Here is a 15,389-nt window from a genome sequence, read left to right as displayed (position 1 = left end):
GCATGCAAACCTCACATCACCAAGCGCAGTGCCCAGCATCAGACGCAGTGGTGTAAAGCACCACCACTGGACTACTGAAGCAGTAGAAATGTGTCTATGAAGTGAAAAATCACACTTCCCTGTCTGGCAGCCTATTGGATGTCTGTGTTTGGCAGAAGCTAGGAGAACGTTACTTGCCTGACTGCATTTCGCAAACTGTAAAGTTCTGTGCAGGAGGGATAATGGTATCGGGCTGCTTTTCAGGGGTTGGACTAGGCCCCTTAGTTCCAGTGAAGGGGAACTCTTAATGCTTCAGCACACCAAGACATTCTGGAGAACTTTATGCCTCCAACTTGTGGGAACAATTTCGGGAAGGTATGTTTCTGTTCCAGTATGACTGTGCCCCAGTGCACAAAGCCAGGTCCATAAAGACATGGTTGGGTGAGATTGATGTAGAAGAACTTGACTGGCCTCACAGAGCCCTGACCTCAACCCCATCGAACACCTTAGGGATTAGCCAGGCCTTCACGTCCAACAACAGTGTCTGACCTCACAAACGTTCTTTAGGCAAAACTTCCCACAGACACACTCCAAACTCTTGTGGAAAGGCTTCCCAGAAGAGTGGCAGCTGTTATAGCTGCAAGGGGGGGGGGGGGCACATTGATGCCTATGGATATAGAATGGGATGTCAGAAAAGTTCCTGTAAGTGTAATGACCAGGTGTCCGGATACTTTTGTCCACATAGTGCACCTTCATAATGCAGTACAAAGCATCCTTTCTTATACCTATAATCATAATACATTAAGAAGGTAAGTCTAGTACATTGCAGGTTAGATAGAGATGGAGAGCTTTATTGGAACTCATGAAGTATTATAATCAACACTGTAATGCCATATGAATGTCAATAGAAGATTCTGTCATGCTTTATTAATTATTATACTGACCATTATAATTCATTATGAAGGAATCTACAATGCATTATAGATGACAGCTTCAAGTGGTGTTACCAAAGATTTTTGCACATCACAATTAACAATTCACATTCATATTTGATACATTCTATCTTTTATACATATTATCTTACCTATTGCCATAAATATTTGCCCTCTAATCCGAATCTAATAATAATAATAACAATAATAATAATATTAATAATAATACATTCATACTTTGTACCATGAAACCATATGCTCATCAAAGTAGCAAAGCTGTTTGCCTGTTCACAAATGAATCAATCCTCTACTGCCATTGATGGAGTAATGGGGGACAGGAGATGGATTACATGGAGAACACTAATGCAAGTCACCATCGCCTGGTCCTGCCATCGACACAGAAGTCTGAGAGGCCATCCACCACTCCTAATTATAGCAGCTGAAATTACCACATGTAAAATATTTAAAAGGAGGGCATTAAATTGTAGTGTCAACTGGATGATCAAGCAAAAATCCAATTGCCCCCACCTCTCATAGGGAATAGTCACCTTCTTTTTCTACTCAACACCTGGTCACTTGAAATGCCATTCAAGTTATCATTAAGACTTTCCTGCAATGAATAAAAAAGGCTGCTGGCTGGTCAGATTTATTTCATAGCACAGGCCAAAACTCACTGCATGTGATCAGCAAACTGTGCTCACCCAAAGGGACAGATGACGCATATAAGCCAGTAGGTGATTTTAAATTAAAAAGCCAGATGAATATGATTTCACATAAAATTGCACCTGTGATCAGAACAGATAAAAATGTCCTTCTGTTGGACTGTGACCCTTGAATAACATACTTAAAATACTTTATAGTTTACTATTTTCAAGGCTACAGAAAACTATCTATCTATCTATCTATCTATCTATCTATCTATCTATCTATCTATCTATCTATCTATCTAGTATCAATAAATAATTTATAACGTGTAAATGTACTATGTAGAGACACTGAAAAGCGGAGGTTACAGTATATAGCAAAGTAGCATATAAAAGTACCCATAATGCACAATGGATATCAATTTAAATAATACATTGCAGATACAGCTCAACCTAATATAAAAATGCAATCCTCAGACCAGCAGTCTGAATTTCCTGCTTATAATATAGATCAGATACGTATCCCTTACCATTTCCAGGCCCCAAAAACAGAAATTACCATTTAAATCAGAATTAATTTTTTGCAGATAACGCAAAGATATAATATTCCATCTAGCTAAACATTCACATACCATTCAACACAGAGGTTATTTAAAAATGTGGTTTATACTTCAAAAGTGATTATGTACTAAGAAAGATCATAGCTACAATGTAGATACACACAATGGCCAGCTTATTAGATGCACCTGTTTGTTAACTCAAACAGCTTTGCTCCTCTGAACAGTAAATCACTGACTACGACTGAATACAGACAGGGTCAAGAGGTTCAGTTACTGTTTGGCTAAGCGTTAACAGCTAAAACGCGTGATCTAAGTGATTCTGAATGCAGCGTAATTGTTGCTGCCAGGTGTGGTGGGTTCAGCATCTCTCCTGAGATTTTCACTCGCTACAGTGTCTAGACTTTTTACAGAGTAGCACAATAAGCAAAAAAACATCCATTTACCAGAAGTTCTGTCAGGGAAAACAGGATAGTTAATAGGAGCGAACGGAGGAGATAGCCAGACTCAGGGGTGCCCCTAGGCCTACGTTTGGGGGGCGAAAACTCCCCTAAAGTCATTTTATTTATGGACTTAAACCATAACTGTCATTTATATTATATATAAACATATATTATATATAAACCTGTACTGTATATATTAGCTATTGCTCCCCCCCCCAGGCAGGCTCATCCTCCCCATTCATCCATGCCTAACTACACCCCTGGCTCTCGGTAAACCTAAAAAGAAGGATACAAAATAAGGCAAAAAATATCAGCCCAGCGGTGTGCAGAAAGTATTCTCTGAAAGCACAATTTGTCCACCACCGAAGCAATTCTGCAGGCAAAAGTGGATTCTGCCTGGTACTAGTAAAGTACACTGTGTTCACGGTATAATGTACATACATATCTACACACGAGTAAATAACTGGTGAAATGTTATTTTTATTTTATTTAAATCATAAACATAAAGATGTTAATACTATCTGTTATAATTTTATATATATAAATATTATATATAAATAAATATTTATAATAATTGTTATCCAGCATACTGTAGTACTGCAAACGAAACACTACATCCCTTATTTGGCAATGGAAGTGGAGAATCCAGTGGTTGTTATATCAACTGCGTTGTGAATAATGCACTCATATTTTCACAAATCAACAAAAACCACAATACAGATACATTACTTCCTCTCCTAAAACTCAGTTTGCTGATTTGATAGTTAATTTAGAAAATCTTATGGTATTATTAGTGTAAAACTGTGACAAAATTTGAAAAGGTAAAACATTTATTGCAGTCATGCTAGGTGGTTTCGTTTTGTGTATATCTGTGTACACGCCTGTGATTACTAAAAGTGGTCGCTCTTTTGTAAATCCTCCGCTGTGAGTCACCCCCATTACATAGAGAGGTCAGCGGCTCTTCATCGCCCCCACCACCATTATGGGGTGCTTTTAGATTTGGACACTGCGGGACGTGCTCATATTGCATTGCTTGATTGTGTTCGAAACACAGCAAACAGAAGAATAAATGTTGCCATGTGAATTCAATCTCTTACAACTACGCGTATATTCAATGTTATTTTTATCTCCGCTTAAAGAAAATCAGTTGTACACTCAACTTTGGTAATCACAATGATTATTTTATGACTTTAATTCTACAAATAAATAGGAATAGGATTAGACATAAATGTTTTTTTCATAATAAAAGTAACTATACGCATTAAGCATTAGACGACATCTTTTCATCAAGGACACATACACGCATAGGCTAATGGCTTTTAAAGGAATCAGCCGTTTGTTGACTTTAAATTGACCTTACACTATGTTAATCAGCTTTACGAACCATGTTGTGAAGAACAGTCATGCCCTAAGGTGTGCTCTTGGTTGAGGAAGGTTGCTGCACAACCTGTGCATTTCATCAGGCTCGCTAAAGACCGTACAGACACTGCTGAGATGACATCTGCAGTCTTGGGAGATTAAAGGCAAACAAATCCCCTTTAAAAATCACACAAATCTGTGTGTACCACACAAATCTGTATTAAAATCAAAAAGACCATTTCTTCAAATAATAACCCGAGTACTTTTTTATTATAGGGACTGCAAATCTAGTGTTAGTATTTTTTAGCTATCAGATAGTATTTAGCTACTACTTATTAATGAACCATGAAAATATTTTTGATGAACTGAAAAGTATCTAATAATGTCAAGAAATTATAATGCTGACTCGTTTAAAAAAGAATACAATGTTCGGAACTGATAAAAATAATAATAATATTCCTCCCACCCAGGGTGTATCTTTGCCTTTAGCCCCTGCCTTTCGATCACTATAAGCGGCTAGATGTTGGAGGGATGGATGAAGCTAATATGTCATCAGAAAAAGAGTCATAATTTTGCAGTAAACCTCAACCTATGGCATGTACCTCGAATTCGTACGTCCACCCATGAGGTTCAAACAAACAAACCAATACACTTCAGGCATATGAGGTAAGACTGCAGCCTGGGGAGGTCACGCCAAAATGCTCTACATTACTAGGCCCAAATAAACACATTTTAAAACTGTCTTATGTACAATAAGAAAAGATGACATGGAAATGTAACATTTTGTGCTATCAATTTTCTATTTCTTACCATTTGAATATATATATAAAAGGGCATGTTATATAAAGGGGGTGGGGTGTACATTTTGCACACGCTTTATATTAAAAGCCTGTATTAAAAATGAATAATGCAGTGATGTATCTAAACATAAAGAGCACAGTGGTTATGATCACGTCCCTGCTAAATGACCACCATAGTAAATAGGTGTTTGTTTTTTTGTTTTACTGACTATATGTCACTATATAATGAAAATATTATATAGTCACTATATAATGAAAATATATAGTCGTTATATAATGAAAAACAGCGTAAACTGTTTCAGAAAATATATGCTTTTCAATCCATCAATCAATCAATCAATTTTTATTTATACTGTATAGCACTGTTTTCTAGATGTTTATAAGAAAGGAATTAAAATAGGCATGCACAGAAAATAATTTTAAAAAGAATCAATTTTAATAAACAAGCAAACAAACAAACAAATAAATAAATAAAAACACCCAAGCGCGGGACTTTAACCACCTACGTTCTTGGTAGGGGACTGTAGACCACCCTCTCTGGTCACTGTGGGGGACCCCCCTGTCTGATACTTGTGAAAGGGGACACAAACCCCTGCCACACTGGGACCCAAACCCAGTGTCCTCTTTTGGAAGCGAGCCCCAGAGTGTATTTGATACCTAACAGTCCTGGTGTTTTCACTGTCGCGTGTACTTCTATAATTACTGAAGTGTAATCAGAAGGCAGCTCGCTCAGTAGCAGAAAGGGAACTTGCAGCATTGCTCTACTACTTAATTATACTGAGTGTGGCACCTAGCCATACAAATGTTAAAAATAAGTCATTTAAAGTGTTATCTAAGGAATATTTAATTGTGTACCCTGTGTAAATTCCAGAGCAGTTACATTTCTGAAGTCAAAAAGTAATGATTTTGGGTTACTGAAGATTAGGGAAAAAAAAAACCACCAGCAGTGATTTGACGTACCGAACTGTCCGGCGTTTGCGATTTTTCATTAAGATCATTTACGAGGTACCACCCCAACAGTGTTTATTCTTATCCTGTCTCGCATACCTCTCAAAATTATCTGCTAAAAATGCTAATGACGTGAAGGTAATTGTGGTACTAAATTATTTATGAAAGTTGAAAATCATTAAACATGAAGCTCAAAAGAATCACTCCGGCATGATCAGAAGTGCACTTTGTGTGTCTTGCAGAAGCTGAGGCAGGAATGCCTGCAGTGGCAGTCTGAGTCTTAGATCAGTGGAGGATGACATGTTAATGGGGATTACCTGCCACTGTGCCTCCTAAGGCAAACCTCATCACTGATAGGCATGGCTGTAAAAATAACCCAGATTAATCTAATCTGTCCACTTATCACCTTCAAATGGTCTTTTCCCTGCTAATTAACTGTTACACACTAGCAAATCTATTCAGCAATTTGCAATTCATCTTCTTTCTGCTGTAAAACCTACTTCATTAGGAGTTTTCTTCTCCTTAAATCAATTCAACAACAACAACCACAACAACCATAACAACCACAACAACCATAACAATAATCCCTCTGGCTGTACCGTACTCATATAGGATCTTACCTAAAATAAGAGAAGTAACTTTGTAAAGGACATTAGACTTTTGCTCTCAGGAACATTTTCTCCTTAGTTTTGTAAGTTTGCTTGATGAGCTCCAGGGATGATTATCCAAGAAGTGTTAGCATAACTCTCGAGTTTGGCCGGCTGCCCTCGCTTCATCCAAGGAAGCTCGCCCTGTGTCTATACAGGTGACTTTGTCACCTGATATCTATTTGTTTGCCATGAAAGTGTTGCTTGACAATTGATTGAGTTATTTGGCAAGGAGATCGCTTGGTAGTGCACATCTGGTAAGCTTCTAGAAGGCTCTACAAAGCCAAACTCGTACATATCAAAGTATTTGTTTGCTTGTATTCTTGCATTTCTAACATCCTGAAAATAAATGAGGTGCTATCACAGACTAAACAAATCCACATTATATGTTAAACTACAGCAATCTTTTACACGTTAATGTTTTGCTTTCAGCTAATGTTTAAACACAGGACACAAGATGAAATTCCTAATTATTTATTTTATTTCAAATTACTTTTATGCACAAATTTAACCAATCGACCTATGAATACCTTTCCTACTAAATATTAATCGGTAGTACCCAGGGGATTTATAACATGACAAAGAAAATTATTAAAAATGATCATTCAAGATTAAGCCAGGTTCAAGACAGCGGCACAACATGCAATTTCGTGAACAATTAATTTAAGGCTTATTTATATGCTACATTAATAAATATTATTGATCCACAACGTTGTGCCCACCATCATCTGCTAATAACGTCCAGCGTCCAGTTTTGCATTCACATATTCCTCCCTGTATTCTCTCTTGCTGAAAATATGATTAACCAGAGAATCTAAAAGAAACTACAGGTGACATACTGCTACACATCTGAAATATAATGTGGAAAATCCAGCAGAAGTTCAGCAAATGGTTACTTTTTACCAGCACCTTGCTAAACATCCTATTTATGCTCTACACTAGTACACAGGCAGCTACAAATACATTATTTGCACCACACTGCTGAGTGTCTGGCAAACCGCTGAAACTTTGTGACTCATTCTCCATCAGGTGGGATTAGATGGGAATATAATCCCCCCCAGGTCAGCCTGTACTAATCCATACCAGGTTTATCCAGGATCGCCTCAACTGGACATTTTTTCTCACTTTCTGGATATAATTTTCTGTTTCAAAGCAGCATAAACACAACCCAAATGAAGTCTAACTAACATGTCATTATTTTGGTGACATCTAGACTAGAGCTAGATAATAAATACAAAATGAGCTAAGTTGTTCCTTTATTTTACACTAAACAAATAAAAAAACTAAATAGCTATATTGTGCATTTGTTTCCATTAATTACTTCAATACACAGATCAAGTAAATATAATATAATATAATTATAATATATATGTAAAAGTATGATTATCACTGTGATTGGAGCATTTTCATGAACAATGCATATCACTCCTACATGCCATATGACATCTTAAAAGTCTGTTATCAAATTTGGTGCTGAACATTATGTCACGGTTACGTCATGTTCGCAATATCATGTGACTAGGACAAGACAGCTGCTGTTAATGGCAAAGACCTTGTACTTTGTCACAAGAAGTTTTCAAAGGTGACTGTCAGCCGGGAAATGCGAATAGGTACCGAAAATAGAGGATATATCCTACAATAACCAAAGTGCTTAGCAGCACAGATTTATCCACCCATTTTCCAGCTACTTCTCCCGTAGCAGGTTGTCCAGGTTGCCTGGATATTCTCTCTCACAGGGTCCTCACACTGCGATGCTGTGGACAGCTGGCAGTCTGCCAGTATATTTTGTCAGATGAAAACTGAGTGACATATAAAAATATATTGTCTATTGAATTAAAATTATTACTATTGAAAATCAGAAAATGTTTATCATATGTGCAACACCGACAAATCTAAAATCTTGCTCTGTCCATGCTATCTATCTATCTATCTATCTATCTATCTATCTATCTATCTATCTATCTATCTATCTATCTATTTCAATACATGCAGCGTAAGTCGGCAAATGGTTGCCGGTGAGCCAGATCTGGCCGGCTTAGAAAAATATTTGGCCCCCGGAAAGAGGCTTCCTTTCCCTTTTTAGTTTTCATTAGGCCACCCCCCCCCCCCCCCCCCAATCCACCCATCTGCTGGACTATTGCTATCTGCTGACCAAAAGAGACCAAATTATATTAATACACAAATTTTCCAAACATTTAAAAACGTTATCTAGACATAAAGTAATTAAAATAAAATTATTAATAACTAGGGCACTGTCACTGTCACTATTGATCATATTAATAAAAGAGTGATCTGTCAATTAAACTGACAATTCATTGAGCAATTGCTTATAAAATAATATAATATATAATATAATCGGGAGTGGCACTGTTGCCTCACACCTCTGGGACCCGGGTTCGAGTCTCCGCCTGGGTCACATGTGTGTGGAGTTTGCATGTTCTCCCCATGTTGTCGTGGGGTTTCCTCCAGGTACTCCGGTTTCCCCCCACAGTCCAAAAAAATGCTAATTGGAGTTGCTAAATTGCTCGTAGATGTGCCTGTGTGAGTGAATGGTGTGTGAGTGTGCCCTGCGATGGGCTGGCCCCCCATCCTGGGCTGTTCCCTGCCTCGTGCCCATTGCTTCCAGGATAGGCTCTGGACCCCCCACCACCAAGTAGGATAAGCGGTTTGGAAGATGGATGGATGGATAATATAATCGCATTGCAATAGGCATGAGAGCAACCAACCAACCACTGCAGGGTGCACTCTCAGTCACACATAAGGGCAATTCAGGCACTCGAGTTCATTTAAGTTGCATGTTTATGGACAGTGGAAGGAAACCGGAGAATCCGCTGAAAACCCACACGCACCCCGGGTGAACGTGCAAATTGCACACACATTAAGTGGGTTGACAGCCTTACCCACTGCACTGTGCTGTCATTTCTAAGCTTGCACAATGTCCGATGTTAATATTGCACATGCAAAGACTGCAAAAGTCTGCTAGGTTCAAAGCATGAAATAATTGCACTAAAACATATTTGGTCAGTCACAGGATACAAAAATTTTGCAAGCATTGCAATTTTAATTATGGTTCCTTTGGAACATTATCTAGTATCCATCCATCCATTTTCCAAACCGCTTATCCTACTGGGTCACGGGGGGTCCGGAGCCTATCCCGGAAGCAATGGGCACGAGGCAGGGAACAACCCAGGATGGGGGGCCAGCCCATCGCAGGGCACACTCACACACCATTCACTCACACATGCACACCTACGGGCAATTCAGCAACTCCAATTAGCCTCAGCATGTTTTTGGACTGTGGGGGGAAACCGGAGTACCCGGAGGAAACCCCACGACGACACGGGGAGAACATGCAAACTCCACACACATGTGACCCAGGCGGAGACTCAAACCCGGGTCCCAGAGGTGTGAGGCGACAGTGCTAACCACTGCACCACCATGCCGCCCCCATTATCTAGTATATGTAAAAAAAAAAAAAATAAATAAATTTTGTGATCTCTGCATGCGCTCTTTGAGACAATCATAAAAATTCTCAGCCTTCTTGTAGACTGTGCCAGCATGTTTCAATATGGTCACTAAGTGTACTCTGCACTTCTTGTTTGTTTACATGAATAACACAGCACAAAGATCACAGATCTCAGCATTTGTATCTCCGTAAAGGTCCAAAGATTGATGTCCATCATAGGCCATTAGTCTGAAAACAAACTAAAATGCTTAAAAATATAATAAATATCCCTGTAAATATGGTGTCTGTGACATCACCAGTGTTAAACCATGGAATTTAAAACCTTTAAAAAAAAACTGACATTTCTTACATTTCTCCTAAAAGATGATCAGTCACTCATTGCAAATAAGTATGACAAAGGAGAGAATTATTTTCAAATGTATTGTTGTTGTCGGCTTATCCTGGCATTTATTTGAAAGAGATTCCTAATGCTAATACTGGTCCGAGGCTATGTTGGTCTCACGCTCACTAAAAGGATGAGCATCGGCTATCTGGTGATCAATTCATTGTCAAGAAAACAAACAGCGAAATCGGTTATATGTTTAAGACAAGTTGCATCACGCTTACATAAGCCAAGACCATATATAATTAGCAAAAAAAATTTGAGGCTATATTATTATTGTTAATTAACCGAAAAATAACGGTAAATCAGTAAATTATGTACACAGTCTGAATACCTGTCAGCTTACATTATATAAAATTTTTATTAGGCTGTACTTATTAAAACTAAGTGGTCAAACTATTCTTGATCTATTCAGTGTAGGGCCCGTGATGTATTGTTAAGTTCACCAGCTTCATTTATTTGACATTTTTATTATGAATGCAACTACATTTGCAAGGTCAGCTTTTGTTAATCCACAGATAAGTCTCACAACCTACCTGACTTATTTAAGTTTTCGGTATTTATGTCCCTTTTCCCAACCAACCTGAAAGTTCAGACTTCACTGAATATTGCCTATGCATTCTGCTAGTTGTGACATGGACACACAAATAAACAAGCAAAACAACAAATAAACAAAAGAAAAGAAAAATCATTCTTGAACAATCCCAATCTTCAAATATCTTTAGACTTCATATGTACCTCACTACAAAATTTTCCATTCTTGCTAGCTAGCTACAGATATAAACAAGTCGATTTCATTTTTGATCTTTAAAAACAAAGGTATGAATTCAATGCTAAAATTAAAGAAGAATTCTTAGCAAACACCAACGATTAATGCCTGCTTTAAAAGCAGATAAACATTCTTGAAACCACAGTTCTAGCTTCTACTTACTGTATTTTTTTTCATATTTTGTTGCTTTTACCTTTTCTCAAAAACATCACAGCCAGATAACAATGGCATAACACCACGTTTCTCAACCTAGGCCTTGGGAGACCCCCAGATAATCCACATTTTTTCTCCCTCCCAGTTCCCAAAACACCTGAAGCAAACAATGAAAAACAAACCAATCACGGGCACCAAATTCTTGGTATAGAGAGCTGGGTGTGAGCAAAAACGTGGACTGTCAGGGGTCCCACGAGGACTGGGCCACGAGAAACAGCAGTTTAGCATAACATGTGCTCACGCACCTTCATAGGTTAATTAGGGTCCTGTAGCCTGACATCACACTCTCCACCCGTCTCCCGCTCTCTCGCACAGCCACACATATAAATGTTCTCACCTCTTCCCATTGATGAATGTATCTGATGAGTCGTGAAAGACGCAAAAGTCGCAGGAGACTGAGGATTTTCGTGAACCTCACGATGCGCAATGCACGAGCAGTCTTGTACACTTCAGAGTCAAACCCCTTCTCCACAATTAGAAAGATATAATCCACGGGTATAGAAGAGAGGAAGTCGACCACAAACCAGCTTTTTAAATAGTTCATTTTGATCACCTTGGGATCCAATATGATTTCAGAGCTTTCTTCATTGACAATCCCCGTTCTGAAGTTCATGACCAGGTCAACCAGGAAGATGGTGTCTGAGGCAACATTAAACACTAGCCAGGTGGTGGTTGTTTGTTCAGAAAAGAATGTTATTCCGACAGGAATGATGATCAGATTCCCCATCATCATGATCAACATTATCAAGTCCCAGTAAAACCTGCAACAGACAGAGCAGAAAGAGAGAATAATAATAAACATTTTGTTATGAACAATCTAGAAACACACCACACTGCAAAACAAATGAAAGACGATCAAAGCTAGACCAACAGTAATTAATAAAGATGCACAGATTGTAACTATTAGTATCAGCCGATACAGCTACGATCGGCCATCAGTAGATGTTTAGAAATGAGCCGATATTTACTGCTAATAATTCCCTTTAAAATGGTGACCTATATTGCTTTGCACACCCAGGTACTAAACGGATAGAAAAATAGTGTGGATTTATTTTAATGTTAAAGAAAACGACATCAGAAATGCATTTTGGAAACATCGCTCTGCTATAATTTCACGAAGGATGATCTATTAATAAGCATTACAACACAACAAATTTGATTGCTCACCTTAAGGCGAGACAATGAAGGGTATGAAGTGTTTCCGATAAACAAATCCATTCCAATAAAGAAGGCTGCAGTACTGCCAGATCACGCTAGTCCATCAATAATGCAAGAAAATTCAGTGCAGACAGTGCGAAATCAAAATACATTACTATATATATTTACATTTTTTATATATATTACTATAATAAATTACGCAGTTTACACAGTGCTCTACAATTGTTGTTATATGGCACAGGTTGTGTTTTCTCACCAAAAATAAATACTTTTTCATATTTTTGGAATGTTATAGTTTTATATATTAATTTTCTTATTTTGGGTGGAGTGTGCCTTTAGACTAATTTGAGCGGAACCTCCCAAATAACTGTAATTAAGAGAACCTTTTTTTATTTAAATTTTATGCCTGATGTATTTTTTAGCCCAGCATGCTGCAAAACTCTTACAGTATAATTATCACATTGCATTTAACTCAACACAAAAGCAGTTTTTAAATAAAATTTGATTAACTTTTTCTCTGGACAAGACTGTATGGGAAAAATATGCTACTGTACAGGTACAATTCTATTTCATTTACTCTGAATGTTATGTTAGAATGCACAGTGGTAGCATTTGTATGCCTCGTTAGATTCAGAGATATGAACTTGGTAATTAATAGGACAGAATTGTTGGTTTTTTATGCTTTGCGGACTGTTGCTCCAACAAATGAAAGTCAACATTGTATTTTACAAACATAATTTAGATGTTTATTGATTCTTAAACCAGTCTAAACCAGGTTGTTCTGGTGTTACAATCTCGGTCTCTTGAATCACAGTCATGATGACTAGATGCAATAGATCCAATAGATGCGAAAGCATTCATGCTCAAAATGTTCACAGTAAAAGCAAAAAAATAAGATCATTAGAAGACCTTCTTCAGCCACATCATTGATCAATCCAGACATTTTTTATGATATGCTCAGACTCTTGAACACTGACTACATAATCTTCAATCTAATATTATCCTGTATGACTTATCAATATTACATTTTATTTTATTTAATTCTCCTTCTCAAAACATGTGTGGTTTAATAATCATGGATGTGTAACTTGTACTCCTGTTTATAAATTCTGCAGTAAAATCATAAACCTTATTTTTTTTTTGTATTATGTATATTTTTTCCTTAGTTGATCACAGAAAAACACTTGCAAACTCTTGGCAATGGTGCGTTTAGTAGGAGATGTATATTTTGAATGACCATACTAATGTGTTTTTTGCAAATGAGTGTGCTATACTGTACTCTTTTTCATTTTGTGCCTGTATAGCAGATATTTTGGCTTTAGTACTGCATATAACTTCTATAGATTCCAAACAAAATGTGGCCCCGGCTACATCGAATAATTCAAACAATATGGATGTAATATCACCTAGTTGCAATGCTGCTGTTCTCTTCTTGCATTGGCTGTGTTGATATTGCATTGATTTGTTTTTAGTTACATTTCTTAGTTATATAATTGCCAGATATGTCTCCGTCTCACACTCTTCGACTATCTATGTTACTGTTCTGCCTGCTCCACACGAGTGATGCTCCTCTCTGTCACTGTGGTGCTCGCATCTCTCTGCCTCTAATTCATGATTGCGGATCAAGATAAACAGTTTTCTGCAGCATTTATGACAGGATCAGTCTATTCCCAAGGATATTTATGGCCTATTTAATAATCCCTTGATCTGTCATAATTTTTACCACTGAAGTACACTCCATAGTATACTTCAATACTTGTGAATAATTTAGTAAAAGATGTTACCAAAATATTATTGAAAAATAAATACAAAACTTGCTTGGTGATGATTGGGTTTCAGTGCAGCACTGGAGGAGACAGTTAGAATTGCGAGGGCATTTTGTGCAACTGACCGGAGTCATAAATTGTAAACAGACAGACAAAGTTTTGTGAATGATGCCTCGTGCCTCTTATATCCAACATATTCATCTAACCTCTGTATATACGTCATGTAATCTACTTTCATAAAGCACCCGTCTGTTAAATGGGGAGGTCATTGCTGATTTAACGAAGTTAGTTGCCATTTGTGTAAGATTAAGGTTAATCAAAGGTGAGGTCAAAACCACACAAACATATGCATCCATGTCAGTTTTGATAAATCAGTATTATACAGCCACAACATCTTTATGATGTTTTATTTTGGCCGACATCCAGCTGAACACACAAACATATTGAGGTTATTTACATACATTATAGAGTATGCTTGCTGAATACACCACGCCAGTCAGTTCCTGAACCTTGGACAGTTACCTTTGGGAACTGAAGTAGCACTTTCAGAGTTAGTCACGGCAGCCGATCAAACTTTGAATGACTGCGACACGACCAGCTGTGACACGCGACTTAAACGAGAATTTACCCATAAATATGTAACACGAGGTATGAACACATCTTGTCTGCAGACGTTTTACCTTCCTGGGGTACATTACTTCATTTTTGCCATAGATTTTCTAGCGTAAATTTCCACAAAAACACTTCCTTGAAAACACATGTTTATGTCCATTAAAGTTCAATACTTTCTCGCTTTTTAAAATAAAAAATAGATTTTTAGGTTCTAAAGAGTGTGTGTGATACATTGCTTTTATAAACATTCACAATGCCTGTGTTTATAAGGGAGTCTTTTAAACTTGAATATATATATATCAATAATCACCAGTGAAACATCTGTCAAATTCAATTGACAGTCAGGACGCAAGGAAATAAATCAGAGGTGCTTGATTAAAAACATTCATAAGAATTACTTTTCTGGACAATTTAAAAATAGCCTGTGAAAACTTTAATACTTTTAATTTTAAGCCCCAATTGAATTCCTGGAAACTTTCTAAGTGCTAATATACATCCTGCAATGGGGAACAGTGAGTCTTTCTAAGCTCAGCCATCAAACAGAACTCACTGAAATTCCTAGGCACTGATAACAGTGAACTGTACATGCTTGAACTAAAATAGATGCTTTTAAGAATCCTCTCATATCTGTAAATTCTGACCATCACATAAAAGTTTTTTTCAATTCATTAGCAAGCTTAAAAAGATTGAAAATAATAAATAATAATATGTATA

General features: G+C 37.3%; 1 protein-coding gene across 3 annotated transcripts in view; it reads right to left on the bottom strand.

Annotated features, from left to right (window-relative positions):
* The window catches only part of LOC125746523 (potassium/sodium hyperpolarization-activated cyclic nucleotide-gated channel 1), a 62,661-nt gene that overhangs the window by 42,859 nt on the left and 4,413 nt on the right, over positions 1–15,389 (bottom strand). For all 3 annotated transcript variants that reach the window (XM_049020589.1, XM_049020591.1, XM_049020590.1), the window contains exon 2: positions 11,477–11,900. In XM_049020589.1, coding sequence (XP_048876546.1) covers positions 11,477–11,900 — 424 coding nt within the window. The remainder of the gene's footprint in view (positions 1–11,476; positions 11,901–15,389) is intronic.

Source organism: Brienomyrus brachyistius, chromosome 7 (assembly GCF_023856365.1).
Source record: "Brienomyrus brachyistius isolate T26 chromosome 7, BBRACH_0.4, whole genome shotgun sequence".
Lineage (NCBI taxonomy): Eukaryota > Metazoa > Chordata > Actinopteri > Osteoglossiformes > Mormyridae > Brienomyrus > Brienomyrus brachyistius.
Note: the sequence above shows the minus strand (reverse complement) of the source record. Positions and strands in the feature narration are given on the sequence as shown.